Consider the following 14,455-nt stretch of genomic DNA (forward strand, 5'->3'; position numbering starts at 1 on the left):
CAATTGTTGTTCTTACATTTCTGGCTCGCTCACTGCAAGCATCCACGCATCTGACACCCCGACATTTCGTTCTCTCATCACGTCATTTTGGCCTCTGAGACGGTGTTCTAAGCGGCACATGACGACAAGTGCAAATCAAGACACTCTTGAACACGTGTCGCAATCTCTATTACATATTAGAAAACTGCAAGGTGCCGTGACTGAATGTGAAAGGTTTGCGATTGAATATTGAACTTTACGTGCAATCTCTACATATGCAGCTCGTGGGAAATGTAATATCAAGAGATGCCTCCTATTTATTGTCTTGTTTTTTTTTTTTTCGTTAGCTGACATGAGTCTAGTTTTTAGAGCACGAGGAAATAACACAATTTTAAACTTCATAGAGTATTTAAAAACAATATTCAACAGATCTTTCACGTAAATTATCGTGGCCATTGGAACGTCAGAAGTCGAGAAGAACAATTTTTCAATGTCATAAACTGTGGCCTATTAAATGGTAAATATTAAAGTAACAACTAATAATAAACGTAATATCGATACATTCAAGTGTACTTAAAAAGAGTTATTTAATTCAGCATTACCATTGTGACTGTAGAATACTATGAAAGTTATAAACCTTCCAAAATGAAGCAAAACTGCATGCACGGTGAGCTGCCACCTTAAAGAAGTACTGAAGTGAAAATAAAGGAAAAAAAAAGATTATTTCTTTTAAAGGAAATAATCGAAACCCATTATTTTTTTTTTTTTTTTCGAATTTGTGTGCGAGTTTGTTTTTGCGTAATGTTGACGTTTTAGACGCAATTCAGGTGGCAATCACGTCCCGTTCTAAGCCACGCCTTCAAATCAGTGGCCCCGCCCATTACTACTAGATTGGCTTGGATGCTCGACCGAGCATGCTAGGAAGCCTATTGTCTCCATTTTCCCGGCATCCGGTGCGTCTAGTCTGAAAGCCTGACACCGCCGTCTTGTAGTGCGAGGCGACGCGCGGAAGCCTCCGACATCGTCTGCTATTCTACACAACCGTCGATCGTCGTCTGCAACGTCTGGAAGACGCGGACATGACAGCTGCGCGTCGGTGTGCGTTTTCGCCTTTGTCCGTCTGCTATTCGCCTCCGCACTCAAACCTCTGCAACGCTTGCAAGGCGCCACCATGAAAGTGGTGTTCTAGCGTTTCACCATAAACAAGCCACGGCGCCAGAGTCTAATTCAAGCGTCTTCCAGCGTCTACCGAAGTGCGGTAAATCGAGCGAAAGGACTAAAAAAGTTCACCAAAACAAATATAAAGTCTTTCCAGCTTTTTTGTTCTCGTTAGTTTCTCGCATGTCATCCGCGAGCAAGGTGGGTGTGCTTCACAACGCACAACTAAAACGCGACCTAAAAACATTCGCATTCGCAGGCCAGGTGCACTGCAAAACCTGAAGCTGCTTTCCTTTCGCAAAAAAAAAAAAATGACGGGAACAAGTTTGGATAAACTAGACGCGAGATTGCCGCTAGCCAAATATCTCACAAGTTCGCACCTGCGTAGGTATACTCTCGGTATTGAAACCATGGTGGCAATCACAAGGGCTGCATAGTTCGCAGAGCAGTAGGGCTTCTTTTATGGGAACCAATATCTTTATTTAGCATCAGCATGTGCAAAAAAACAAATCACGCCAGATCAACTAACATACTCAAAGCGAAACTCTATGCATAGGCCAGTCACGCTACCGCCCACTACAAATCCAAAGCTCACCCACAGCGCAAACAGCGCTTCCAAGGGAGTGTGTTTACGACAGTTGCTTGCTGCAAGATAGAGGGGTTGAGATCTTCGCCTAAACACCTCAGTGAACGCAGAACAGATCGCACTTATTAAAATAGACGAGCTCGACGAGATGCTCCCGTTGATTACTCGCTCCGAAGACGCCTACGGCCGTGTTTGCTGTCGTTTGAAACCAAACCGGAAAGGAAACCTCGGGGAAATTTTTGAAAACAATAATGACTCTATCTAAATTATTTGTTTCTCAAACAAAAACAAAAACAAAAAAAACTATTATCGATTAAAACACTATTACGGCACAGAGTGAAAATTTTGCCATTAACATTTCACACGTCAATCACCTCTCCAATCATTGAGAGCCTAGAAGAAGTGCTTAGTTTTGAAAGCACCGTGTGGGACCCGGAGCAGGGCTGCCCGCCCCCCCCCCCCCCTTCCCTAAGTGGCGTCTAACGGCGTAAATATGGGTAGACAAAATTGTCTTATTAGAAATTTTTCAAAATATTATTAAAATCATTAAGAAAATCTTTTCTTCCCGTCAGCGTCCCTTTAACGGTGAATTGGCAGTATTCCATTTCATTCGTTTTGCTTTTTCTCATCTTTTACTTTTCTGGCAACAGCAATACCATAAAACGAGCATAAAACCGATGAACTCTGCACACGCGACATTCACTCGCTCGTAAAACGATTTCACGACGACAGCTGTTAAGGGCTCATCCACCGCACTTCAAATGTTCATGGAGGACGTTGTTGGGCGACCGTCGTCGATGCCGACAGACGCATGAAAAACGTAAACCCTCTACCATTCGCCTCGTTTTTTCCCAGATTTCAATCCCCTGATCCGCTCATTATGAAGCGAGAACGCTGCCACAGAGCCAGGCCAGCTGCTTCCACGCACCGCAATAATAAACCTGGCGAGTTGAGGACATCTGGTCCAATGCGTCTCACGCAGCACCCACTAGGCCGCGCAAGTGCTGAAGATGTCGCATCACGCCATCTGAGTCTGACACCACGTCCGTTAGATGGTTTCTTTGCTTATAAAAAAATGTACATGATTGTAAACCTGAGACTGGACCCCCAGTCTCAGGTTTACAATCATGTTCAACTTACACCAGCTCGCCTGCACTCCATTTTTTCTTTTTAATTGTATCGCACATTTTTAGGCATATTTTTTTTGAATGCGTGAAACGTTCTAGCATAACCAGCGTTTAGGGATATTTGCACCTCGTGACTGCACCGATATGCAATCGGTGTAACGTAATAGACATTTAAGGCTATATTTGGCGGTGAAGATGAACTGGTGTATAGGTCACGTTACATCAGGTCACGTGACGACAATTTGGCCGCTAAATTTAGTTGGGAAACTGAATTTATATAGGTCACGTGACGCCATTTTTCCGCTATATTTAGCGGGGAAGACTGAAATGGTGCTGAAATAACGTGATGTCATTTTTTCCGCTAAATATAGCGGGGAAGTTTAATCAGGCTTCACAAAATTGTTTGAGCCGAAGAACGTTTTACGTTAAAGATAAGCGAGCAGACATTGGGGAATTGTAGTAGACCGTTTCCGCAGACCGCTAAGCACCCGGGTAGCGCTCCGTAATCCGCCACAAGACCTTGAACCATGCAGAGAAGGCTGACGGCGCGCATCCGCAGCTGCGGCGTTTTCTTCACAGATACAGTAGCGGAGGAGAAGAACGGTCTACTACAATACCCTATTGGCGACGGCTGCTCCACGTAAGGTGCCGAATGCAGCAGAAGAAGCGAAGCACGTCACCACAAAGTAGTGTGAAGGTCACCAGGTTTACTCTGAGATACGTAAGGAAACCTTAGGGTCCGATAAGGTGTGTCAGTTATGGTTGCGACTGTACTGCAGATTCACACGGGGCTTTTAGAGCGCAGCTCTTAGGGGCCCGTTTCCAGCCTGAGCGGCGTCGGCGTCGGCGTCGGCGTCGGCGTCGGCGTAACGGGGGGGGGGGGGGGTCACATGACCCCCCCCGAGGTCACGTGACCCCCTCCCCCCGAGGTCACATGACCCCCCGTCCCCCGAGGTCACGTGACCCCCCCCCCCCCCCCCCGAGGTTACGTGACCCCTTCCCTCCCGAGGTCAGGTGACCCTCCCCCCGAGATCACGTGACCCCCCCCCCCCCGAGGTGACGTGCCCCCCCCCCCCCGAGGTCACGTGACTACCCGCAGGTGACGTGACCCCCCTCAGTACCCTTCCCTACTCCTCCTCAAGAGCTGCGCTCCAATTCGGCGTTACAGGGATTTGTAAACCGCTTTCTTTTTTTTTGTGTTATGGCATTGCTTCTTGCAGAAATGTGGAGCTTGAAATAAACGAGTCGCAAGGCAGCACCCTTGTTTATCTTTCTGTGTATTCCTCAGCCTGCTCTTTTTTTTTTTTTTTTTCTCTGATGCTGTTTATAATTATGATGCCTGAAACGTGTCTCCCACTGGTGTGTTTACCACATCCCAAAAAGTGGACCTTCGATGTCCGCCTCTTAACGTCCTACAAGTGTCATGTCGTCGCCTTCCGCGATCCTGGCCGCGTGACAATAGTGGTTGTGGATGTGGCAGATACCTGTTCTGCTGCAGGTCGCTCTTCATGTTGGCAGGCCAGGGAAACTCCAGCAGCCAGGAGTTGGGAGTCAGTGGAGGCCATGAAACCACGGCGCTCGTGCCTTGACGCTCGCTTTCGATAGTACTTTTTGCCGGGACTTTTAGCATCAACTGCCAGAATCGCGGCATCAAAAAACGTGACATGCCTTCTTCCAGGGAGTCATTTGTTGCCACATCGAGGCACTGCTGATATCCGTAGAAAATAGGACGCCAAACACACGAGTCGAAGACTCGTTCTAGACACCGCACTCTAATGAATCGCTTACACGGCCAGGCTTCCAACTTATGAAGCTCCATTGCACCAGAAACTCAATCAGGGCACAGCACAATGTAAGAGACACTCAGGAGTGTGGTGTCCCACGAAAGGGCGTGAGGTTCGTCCAGCGAACAGGCGAAACATGGTTTGTAGCCCAAGTACGGGAATTTAACCCTGCTCACCCAATGTGTGTGTAGAGTTTCCCTTCCTTCCGGTTCGTTAAAACATTTTCCGTCCAAAAATAAAAAAATACCGACGCTGATAATATGCAGTTAAATAAAAAAAAAATAAAAAAACGACCCTGATGATATGCAGTTGAGGGCATCACTTGCAGTCAAAAAGCTCCCCCAATTCTACATTTGCCAGGCCGCATGCCAAACAAGAACACTGTTTCCGAACGGCGTGACAGAAGGAAGCAGAAGTTCAAGAATGTGGCAGATTAGTCAACCGCTGACTATGCGGAGCACAATTTAGTCTGCTTCTTGCACGGGGGATGCGATGATGTAAGAACGCCGAGTTCTCATTGGCTGCTTGAAAAAAAAATACCGGGTAGATCTCAAGGCATCTAACATCGAGGTCTCCCCACTATGCTTCCAATCAAAGTCAATCAGAACTCGGCGTCGTTCTGACGTCACCGGAACCTCTGCGGTCAAGATGCAGACGTCTTGCTCCCCGCATTCATTGGCGACGCGAAGGACGCTTGGGGCGCTTCAATAATTGGTTGTTAAAAATTCTTCCTCCACGCCCGTTTCATTTTTACAGAGCATATCGTTTCCTCGAAGCCTAAGTATAGTACTTCGCTCGTACTTAGTTTAAATAATAAGACGCAAATTGTCGACCAGTTCGGGATTGAAAAAATAAAAAAATCCCCTTAAAGGGAAGTTGAAGTGCTCTTCTATTTAAGGAAAAACACTTCGTCTTTATTTCCTCTCCAGGATCTCGAATATCAAGTTATTTTTGAATTTGGTGCAGGAAGGCAGCAGCAAATGATTTTCAAAGTACCACTGATGGTCCTATATCCCGGAGCGTCTGTCACAAAAAGAGTTCTCGGAACCTCCGATCTCGCGCATCTTCAGCGCCTTTCAAAGCGCTGCACGCGCAATCTTCGTATTTTTAAAAAGGTCAAGAAAATACGTCATGACGTAACGACTGGTGCCAGTGCGGGGGAGGTTGAAATTGCAACCTGGCAACCTTGTATATGCACGCGTAACCCTAAAGCAAGACGCGCTTGGCGGCCGAAATATCCTCTCATGATGTAACGACTGGTAAGAGATTGTTTGTGTTTTCTTGCCTTAAGTCATATCTTCACGAAAAACCATTGTCATACATAGATTCACGGGATAAAACTACGCTAGAACCAACCACCATCTTATTTTCTGAAAAAAGTGTTTCAGCTTCCCTTTAATGGCAACACCGAACGTCTTGGCGCAAATCTCTGGGAGTATTACTGGGTTGAAAGGTTGCAGTGACGTGATTTGGACTTGGAAATGCTGCGACAAGCATTGACTTTATTTTTGCAATCTTGCATCATCAACAGAGCGAATTTGCGGGGGAGAGGACGGAAAGGAGGAAGGCATTACCACACCGTTAACCTAAGTCGACCAAGAACCCCTGTTAACGAAAAGAGATGACATACCCAGATTCTTTCAAGAAACAAATGTTTAGTTGTTGGTAAGATCGTAAGTTTTAGGTCATCAAAATGAATCTGGGCCGTGCTTTGCCCATGACACCATATTCGTCCGTAATGTTAGATCTCCTGCAAACATCTCCCTCAGCCGCATTCCACACCCACGGCCTCTCCAACCCTTACTCAGAAATGCGCTCATGTCATCAAACTGGTATGTTAGGAATCAACCAATAAGTGGTAAAAGTCACCAGCTCTGCGGTATTACCTTGCACAGAAGAACCTGTAGGAAAACAAAACAATTGCGGTTTCCAGGTGTACCTGTCGACGAGGCGAGGATCGTGGATCTCCCGGAGGATGGGGCCGCACGGCAAGCCGATTGACTTTGCGCTGTCCACCAGGGCGCGTATCCTGAAGGGTCGCCTGCTGCCTCTTTCCGTCAGCCTCGACACACACGAAGCGATGCTGAACCGCAACTTCAATCACGAGGCCTATGGACTCCGGCCCAAGCACCGCATAAACGCCCAGCATCTTACCACGAATGACGCCCTACCGTCCCTGATCGTCAGCGGTCTCATCCGCATTAAGAAGACCATCGTTGAATTTACCGAGGACGGCGTACTTTTTGAAGGTGACGAGGAGGTAAGTTGGGAAAGGATCCTGCCTACACAAAGGAATTTCAAAATATACGAGGTGGTTTACGAAACACCGACCATAATTAGGAAGTTCTAGTAGATCGTTTCGATACCATCGATAACGATGATAACAATGCCTGCTAACGAAACCATGCATTCGCAATGGCGTGGGCGATGCATCGGGTATCGTTATTGTAGGTATTGGAGGGATCTATAAAAAGCTCCTATTGTCGTGTTGAGCTACGCATGGCAAGAAAATAAGGTGGACATCGTATTTGTCAGAAACAGATTTGACAGCGACTTGCCTTCGGACAAGAAACCAATTTCCAATGCCAGGCTCGTCGCCCGTGCACATAGTTCACTGCACGAATCATTCCAAAACACGGTTTGGAGAGCTCTCGATGTATGTTGGAGTAGTTTTTTGTGTCCATTATTTGGTACTCATTTAAGACAGCTCCTAATGACGCCCACTGTACGTATATTTTATTACCTGCAGAACACTCATTCCGGTGGCTGTCATAAATAAATGGTCATGACATGTAATGTCTTATTACAGCACACTCAACATTCGCAATGCCGCTCAATTTAGCAAAAGGCGAAGGGACTTCGTTTTAAGGGGAGCCTAAGCTTTTGGTAGAGAACTAAATTAAGAGAGGAATTGGCGTTGATTAAACAATTAGGCAAAGCAGCACCAAATTGCTGCTTTCCTAAACTAAACGGAAATAAAAATAAGAATTAATGATAAAGGGTCAATATATCAAAAAGGGGGAGAGAGAGGGAGAAAGAGAAATTACACAGCGACAAAATGCAGAATAAAAAAGAAAGGAAATAAATTTCCAAAAGCGTCAATTTCTACATCAGTTCAGCTGCACTTTCTGGAGTATTTGGTGCAGCTGAGTCTTCTTGAGGACTTTTAGAAGACCTTCAATAGTCTTATAGCTTGAGCTGGAGGCATCCAAAGACTGAGCACATTATGGTCTACCTATTGGTCATTTATCAGGCTCTGTCTTGTCGTGAATTTCTTCCTTTCAAGGCTTCATTCAATGCCATCGCGCTACACGTGTTGGATTTCATGGACCTTTCTACGTGATATGCAATGGGAAGGGTCAGCTTTACCTATTTTATCGAAGATAATTTTTAGTGAATGCTACTTTAAGTCTTAGACGATGTAATGATGTCTCAATTGCTCTTGGGATTCCAGGTGGGGGTGAATCTTAAAACGTCCCATTCGCATTTGAACCTTGCACATTTTGTCCCATTCTCATTTGGTCCTTCTTGTTTGAACCTTCTCATATGATCCGAATCGTGTTTTTCGCAACTGGGCCCATTCTCGTTTTGCCTGTTATCTGAAAACGTCCCATTCGCATTTTAACCGTGCGCATTTCGTCCCATTCTCATTTGGTCCGCCTTGTTTGAACCTTCTCATAAGATCCAAATTGTATTTTTCGCAACTGGACCCGTTCTCATTTCGCCCGTTCGAGCTACGACCGAATGGCACTAGTTCGGCATGCTTCTAAAGTTGTTATGCCTTCGAGGCTTTGCTGATGAGCCTTACCTTGATTGATTGATTGATTGATTGATTGATTGGGGTTTCATGGCGCAAGGGCTACTAAGTCCAAAATGCGCCAAGAGTGGAACTATTGTATAAGCAAAGGTTTGGAAGAAGAAAGAGCTATAGTAGCTGATGATGTAATTAAACTATGTATATGAGATTGTATAAGTGTATACAGAATGAAGGCGAGTTCGGATTACTAATTAAAATCATAGTCGGTGTATAAGGCCGATGTCCTTAAGAAAATTAAACAAACAAGCATGAGGAATCAGCGGCTGTTCGCCAAGTAAAATAACTAAGTGCAGTGGAGTATGTTCTTGATATATTTGCGAAAAATTTTTGAAACGATCTTGGTCATACTTCGGGCACTCAAGTAGAATGTGTGATAGTGATAGAGGAATGTTGCAACGTTCACACTCTGGAGCATCTTCTCCACGCAAAAGATGCCCATGGGTGAGATGCGTATGACCAATCCGTAGGCCGCACAATACCACCTCATAAAGGCGTTGCCGATGCCGGGCGCTCTCCCACTCACTTAGAAAAGGTTTTACAGCATGCAGTTTATTATGCGTTTCATTATTCCATTCGCGTTGCCACTTAGCTCGAATGCAACACTTCAAAGGGATGTGGTAGTTTTTGTATGGTATTTTTTGCAGGTATATTTGTCTCTCATTTGCAGAATTTTGCAGCACTATCGACTTTTTCATTACCTGGGATGCCGACGTGGCTTGGGACCCAGCAGAAAATTATCTCAATCTGCTTGTACGAGGCAGCGATAACTTTATTTTGTAATTCTAGAACAAGTGGATGTCTAATGCACTTCAGTGATGTAAGTGCTCTTAATGAGCTCAAGGAATCTGTGTAAACAATCGAGTGGCGAAGCCTTTTTTTCGTTGCATAATCAACAGCTAACAGCAGGCCATAGAGCTCAGCTGTCAGTATGGTGGCTGCATTTTGGATTCTCTTTATCTGTTTCACAGATGGCCCTATCTTAGCACATTCAACCAGAGTCTGTTTTAGTCCCATCTGTATACAGGCCTACGTACTGTTCATATTGATTTTGTAGCTGAAAGAATTCCTGCCTCATGACTTCATTTGGTGTAACTTTTTTGGAATGTTTAGTCAGTGTAAGATCACAATTAATGGTATGGTAATCCCACGGGGCTATGGTGGTTAAGCATTGAACTACTGGAGGCCTGAGATCTAGTTCTACAGACGCAGCATAATTCATATTCCTAATTTCAAAAGGAGGAACAACGGTTGGTTTGTTTTCAAACGTTCTCTGGAACCTGATGTTTTCGAGGTTATCGCGGGTAGGGTGCTGAGGGACAGAGCGAACTCAAACAGAATACATAAACCCCAGAGCAAACCTCCTACTTTCAAGGGATGGCTCATTAGCTTCTGCACACAGGCTAAGTACCGGGGAGGTGCGAAATGCTTCAGTAGCCAATCGCAGTCCCTGGTGTTGAATGGGGTCCAACATTTTTAGGACTGATGCTCGGGCAGAGCCATACACAATGCTCCCATAATCAAGCCTGGAGCGAACAACCGCCCGGTATATGCGTAACAGACATACTCTGTTACTCTTATATCATGGGGCTCCGATAGACATAGTCTATCGGAGCCCCACGACACATGTCATAGAACCTTAAGTATATTCAGCGATTTGAGACATTTAAGTTTTAAGTTCCTAATATATGAAACAAAAGTCAATTTCGAATCAAATACGAGTCCCAGAAACGTATGTTCACTTTTTGTCGCTATTGGTTTTTCATACATTTGTAAACAAGGCTCTTGCAGAACTCCACTCCGGCGAGAAAAACACACAGGCAGTTTTCTCTGGCGAAAATTTAAAACCGTTTGTGTCAGCCCATATTTGTAACTTGTTAATTGCCAGTTGGACCCGACGTTCACATATTGAAGGGTTACAGGACGAGACAGAAATTTGAATATCGTCTACATATGTAGAATATTGCACAAAAGGAGGTATAGCACGGGCAATAGAATTCATCTTTACAATGAAAAGAGTTACGCTAAGGACACCTCCCTGGGGAACTCCATTTTCTTGAAAAAACTCCTTGGAAAGGGTTGTTCCCAATCTTACATAAAAAGTGCGACATTGCAAGTAACTTTGAATAGCACTTAGCATTCTACATCGGACACCAAGACTAAACGAATCCTGCCAAATTCCAAAACGCCGGGCCGTATCATATGCCTTCTCCAAATCAAAAAAGACAGAAACACAGTGTAGCCTATTTACAAACGCTTCCCGCACAGTGGTCTCAAATCGAACCAGGTGGTCGAGCGTGGATCGAAACGAACGGAAGCCGCACTGATATTTGTCTAGAAGGTTGCTTTTTTTTAGGTAATATATGTCTTTTGTTTATCATTCTCTCCAGTGTTTTTGAGAGACAACTCGTTAGTGCTATCGGTCTGTAAATGGAAGCACATGAAGCAACTTTGCCAGGCTTAAGCAAAGGAATGACAGTGGCCACCTTCCAAGACGACGGGAAATGACCCTCCAACCAAACACGGTTGAATAAGTACAAAATGAGATCAAGCGTTGAGGGATGTAGGTAGCATAGCATAGTGTAGTGAATACCATCAGGGCCAGGGGCAGTCTGCTTGAGACTATGCAGTACTGCCTCAAGTTCATGTAGTGTAAATGGTACAGGTCCTGTCAAAGAAAAACGGAGCGCCGGAGCGGCGACCGAACTGCATCGCCGCGCTATCTAGCAGCGCCGGCTGCAAATGATAGATGCCGTTTGCGCATGCGCGCGTGTCGTTCGCGGTGTCCTCCGTCTTTCTTCTTTGATCCTCGCATTATCGGCGTCTAGAGCTGCCCAACGGCGTTCCGATAAACACCGCAAGGTGTTCGGCTCGGGCTCGCACGGGGAGATAACACTGAAGGCACGTGTGAGAGAGGGCCAGTGTTGTCGACGAGCACCGCCCCGTGTGCTACCAGGCGTCGATTTTAGGAAGAGCGTTGCGCCGCTTGAACCACCGATAACGCGTGGGTGGAAGGAAGAGAGCGGAGGCCCCAGCGGAAGGCACGTTCGCATGCGCAGATGTAGCCCATCAGTTCCAGCCGGTGCTGCTAGATAGCGCGGCGATGCAGTTCGGTCGCCGATCCGGCGCTCTGTTTTACTTTGACGGGACCTGTACATTATAAGGTTCTTGATTGCCTCCTGAGGTACTTATAGATATTTTCTCAGCATGGAGTTTGTGCCGAATGAAAGCTGGCGTATAATGATCAGAGCTTGAGACAGACTTAAAATGCTCTCCTAGTAGATTAGCTTGCTCCTCAATGCTTTCGGGGCAGATTTCATGTCTAGTCAAAAGAGGGATAGAATGTGCACGGTAGCAGCCATTGATCTTATGCACTCGGTCCCATACCTCTTTGCACGAAACACTGCTGTTTATGGAAGACGTGTATCCCTTGAAGCTATCTCGCTTAGACTTCCTGCGAATCGACCGAGCGCGAGATTTCATTATCCTAAAGGTGATGAGATTAGTTTGTGTAAGGTATCGGCGAAAAATTCTCCAAGCTTTGTTCTGTTTCTTTTTTGCGATGCGGCAGTCGTTATTCCACCACGGTTTTGGTTTTTTGGGAAGATGTGTTTATGTCATGGGTATGGCCATGATTGATGCTTCTAAGATATGCTTGGTGACATGCTCAGCTATGCGATCAATGGAGAGCTCATGGAGAGATGTACACGCTAAAAGGGATGCTTGTTTAAAAACTGACAAGTTTGCTTCGTCAAACTTCCAACGAGGAATTCGCACTGGAAGTGTAACCGGTCGCCCAATGCGATTTAAACTTATGGGAAAATGGTCACTTCCAAATGGGTTAGGATTGACCCCCCATGAGAAGAGGGGAACAATATTGGGTCACAAAGCGACAGCTCAATGGAGGTGAATAAGCGGGTTGGAGCACTAAGATATGTAGCCTGCGAGTTGTTGAGCAAGCACAATCCCGTAGAAAAAATAAATTGTTCAATCATTGATCCTCGCGTATCACATCTTCCACTACCCCATATAGGGTAATGAGCATTAAAATCTCCAAGCATTAAAACTGGTCGTGGGAGTTGGTCATACAGACATTGAAGTTCGTCCCGAGTTAGAGGATGATTAGGAGGTATGTAAATGGAGCAAACTGTCATCAAGTCGTCAGACAAAACACGAACTGCCACAGCCTCCAATGTAGTATTAAGGGGTACCTCAATACATGGAGTAGATCGCTGAACTATTGTTGCTACCCCACCTGAGGTGTGGGAAGAAAGGAGACGGTCTTTTCGAAAAACATGGAAGTGCCTTAAAAAACCAGAATGGTTGTGATTCAAATGGGTTTCTTGAAGGCAAAAGATTAATGGGTGATGATGGTCTAACAAATAGCACACATCATAGTTATGTAGAAATCCTCGAGAGTTCCATTGGAGGAGGACTTCTTCCATCATATGTAGGGTGGTATTTTTCAGAAACTGTCTAGCTAAACTTTGTAGTCAATTTTAATTCGAGGTGCATTTTGTTTTTTGGACGTATCTTTCGGCCTACCTGTAGTATCACAGGTGGCCGAGGGTAAGAACTCTGAACTAGAGTAGGGCCTGTCATCTTGGTACTGGGGCCCGCTCTCGTCCATCGGTTCATCTGGAGCCGCTGCTGGAAGACCCTTAGGGCTCACCAGCCCAGGCGGCTGGCCAGGTATACGGGAGCCACCAGTGGCACGAGAGAGACCACGGCCTTTAGGTGGTTGAGCTGCAGGGGGTGCACAAGGCACAGTCCCCAATGGTTGGTTTTTAGTGGACGGACCGGCATCCACCTTTCGGTACGAGGGCGGAGCTGCTAGCACCGCTCCTGCTGAGGTTGAGGGGGACAAAAAAGGGTCACACAAACCGTTAAAGAACGTCTGTGCTCCCGTTGTAGCTGTTAGCCGTGCAGGTCCCGGGCGCACGGCATCAGCATAGGAGCCCAAAGATTGAAACGAGCAGCGTTTCTTGGCCTCTGGGTAGCTGACGTTTTCTTTTGTTTTGATGGTCAAGATCTCTTTCTCCTGCTTCCACAGAGGGCATGCACGTGAGTATGCTGGATGGGGTCCTTTACAGTTTGCACAACACAGTGAGCTCTCACACACATCAGCTACATGATCCGTGCTCCCACATTTTGCGCATGTGTCACTTTCAGGGCAGCTGCGCGCGCCGTGCCCAAACCGCTGGCACCTAAAGCACCTTTGGGGGTTTGGGATATACGGCCGGACGCGACAGTTTATGTAGCCAGCCTTTACAGAAGCAGGAAGACAGTGACGCTTAAAGGTGACTATGAGATGTCGTGTGGGAGTTTCTGATCCATCTTTCCGGAACATGATCCTCTTTACGGAAACTACTCCAGAAGAGCGGAGGCCTTCAAGGATCTCTTCTTCGCTGCTGTGCAGGAGAAATGACCCCACGAATGGTGTTTAGGGTGCGGTGAGGAGACGCTATGACTTTTACATCTCCAATGGTGTTCAAGGTGAGCAAAGCAATGCTTAGTTTCTTTGAGTTCACTTCCACAAGCAGGTCTCCGGAATACAGTTTTTTGCATTATAATCGTCTCCAAGGCACGAGTCAAGGACCTTGGCAACAGCAAAAGGCGAGAGCTTGGACATTGGACGCTGATCATTTTCTGAATGAAGTACAAAGAAATTCGTAAACATGTCTGATTTAGACCCTTTAGCTATGAGAAGAGGTTCGGGGGGCAGGCGCTTGCGTAGTCGCTAGAAACCGGGTTTCGGTTTAGGAGGGGCGGTCATAAAAAGGCAAAAAAAACTTCGGCACCTGTGGCGCACCACCCACCACGGAGTCCAACAAGGGGACAGGCAACACCTCATAACAGTACGGGCTTGTCTGGGAATGCTGTTCTGCCAGTGGTACCAAGACGCTATAACCAAGCGTGGTTTAGACGAGAGTAGCCATTGACACCCAAGGTTAGCCCTTGCCGCCAAAGAAGGGAGAAAAAGAATCAAGAGAAATGAGAAAGAAAT

The 14,455-nt window shown here is 46.1% G+C and overlaps 1 protein-coding gene across 1 annotated transcript in view; it reads left to right on the forward strand.

Annotated features, from left to right (window-relative positions):
• Positions 1 to 14,455, forward strand: part of LOC115330892 (flavin-containing monooxygenase 5-like) — a 57,866-nt gene that overhangs the window by 16,419 nt on the left and 26,992 nt on the right. The window contains exon 3 of the mRNA XM_040212720.1: positions 6,568 to 6,894. Within this exon, the coding sequence (XP_040068654.1) occupies positions 6,568 to 6,894 (327 nt within the window). The remainder of the gene's footprint in view (positions 1 to 6,567; positions 6,895 to 14,455) is intronic.

The sequence above is a fragment of the Ixodes scapularis genome, unplaced genomic scaffold (assembly GCF_016920785.2).
Source record: "Ixodes scapularis isolate PalLabHiFi unplaced genomic scaffold, ASM1692078v2 ptg000323l_1__unscaffolded, whole genome shotgun sequence".
NCBI classification, from domain to species: Eukaryota; Metazoa; Arthropoda; class Arachnida; order Ixodida; family Ixodidae; genus Ixodes; species Ixodes scapularis.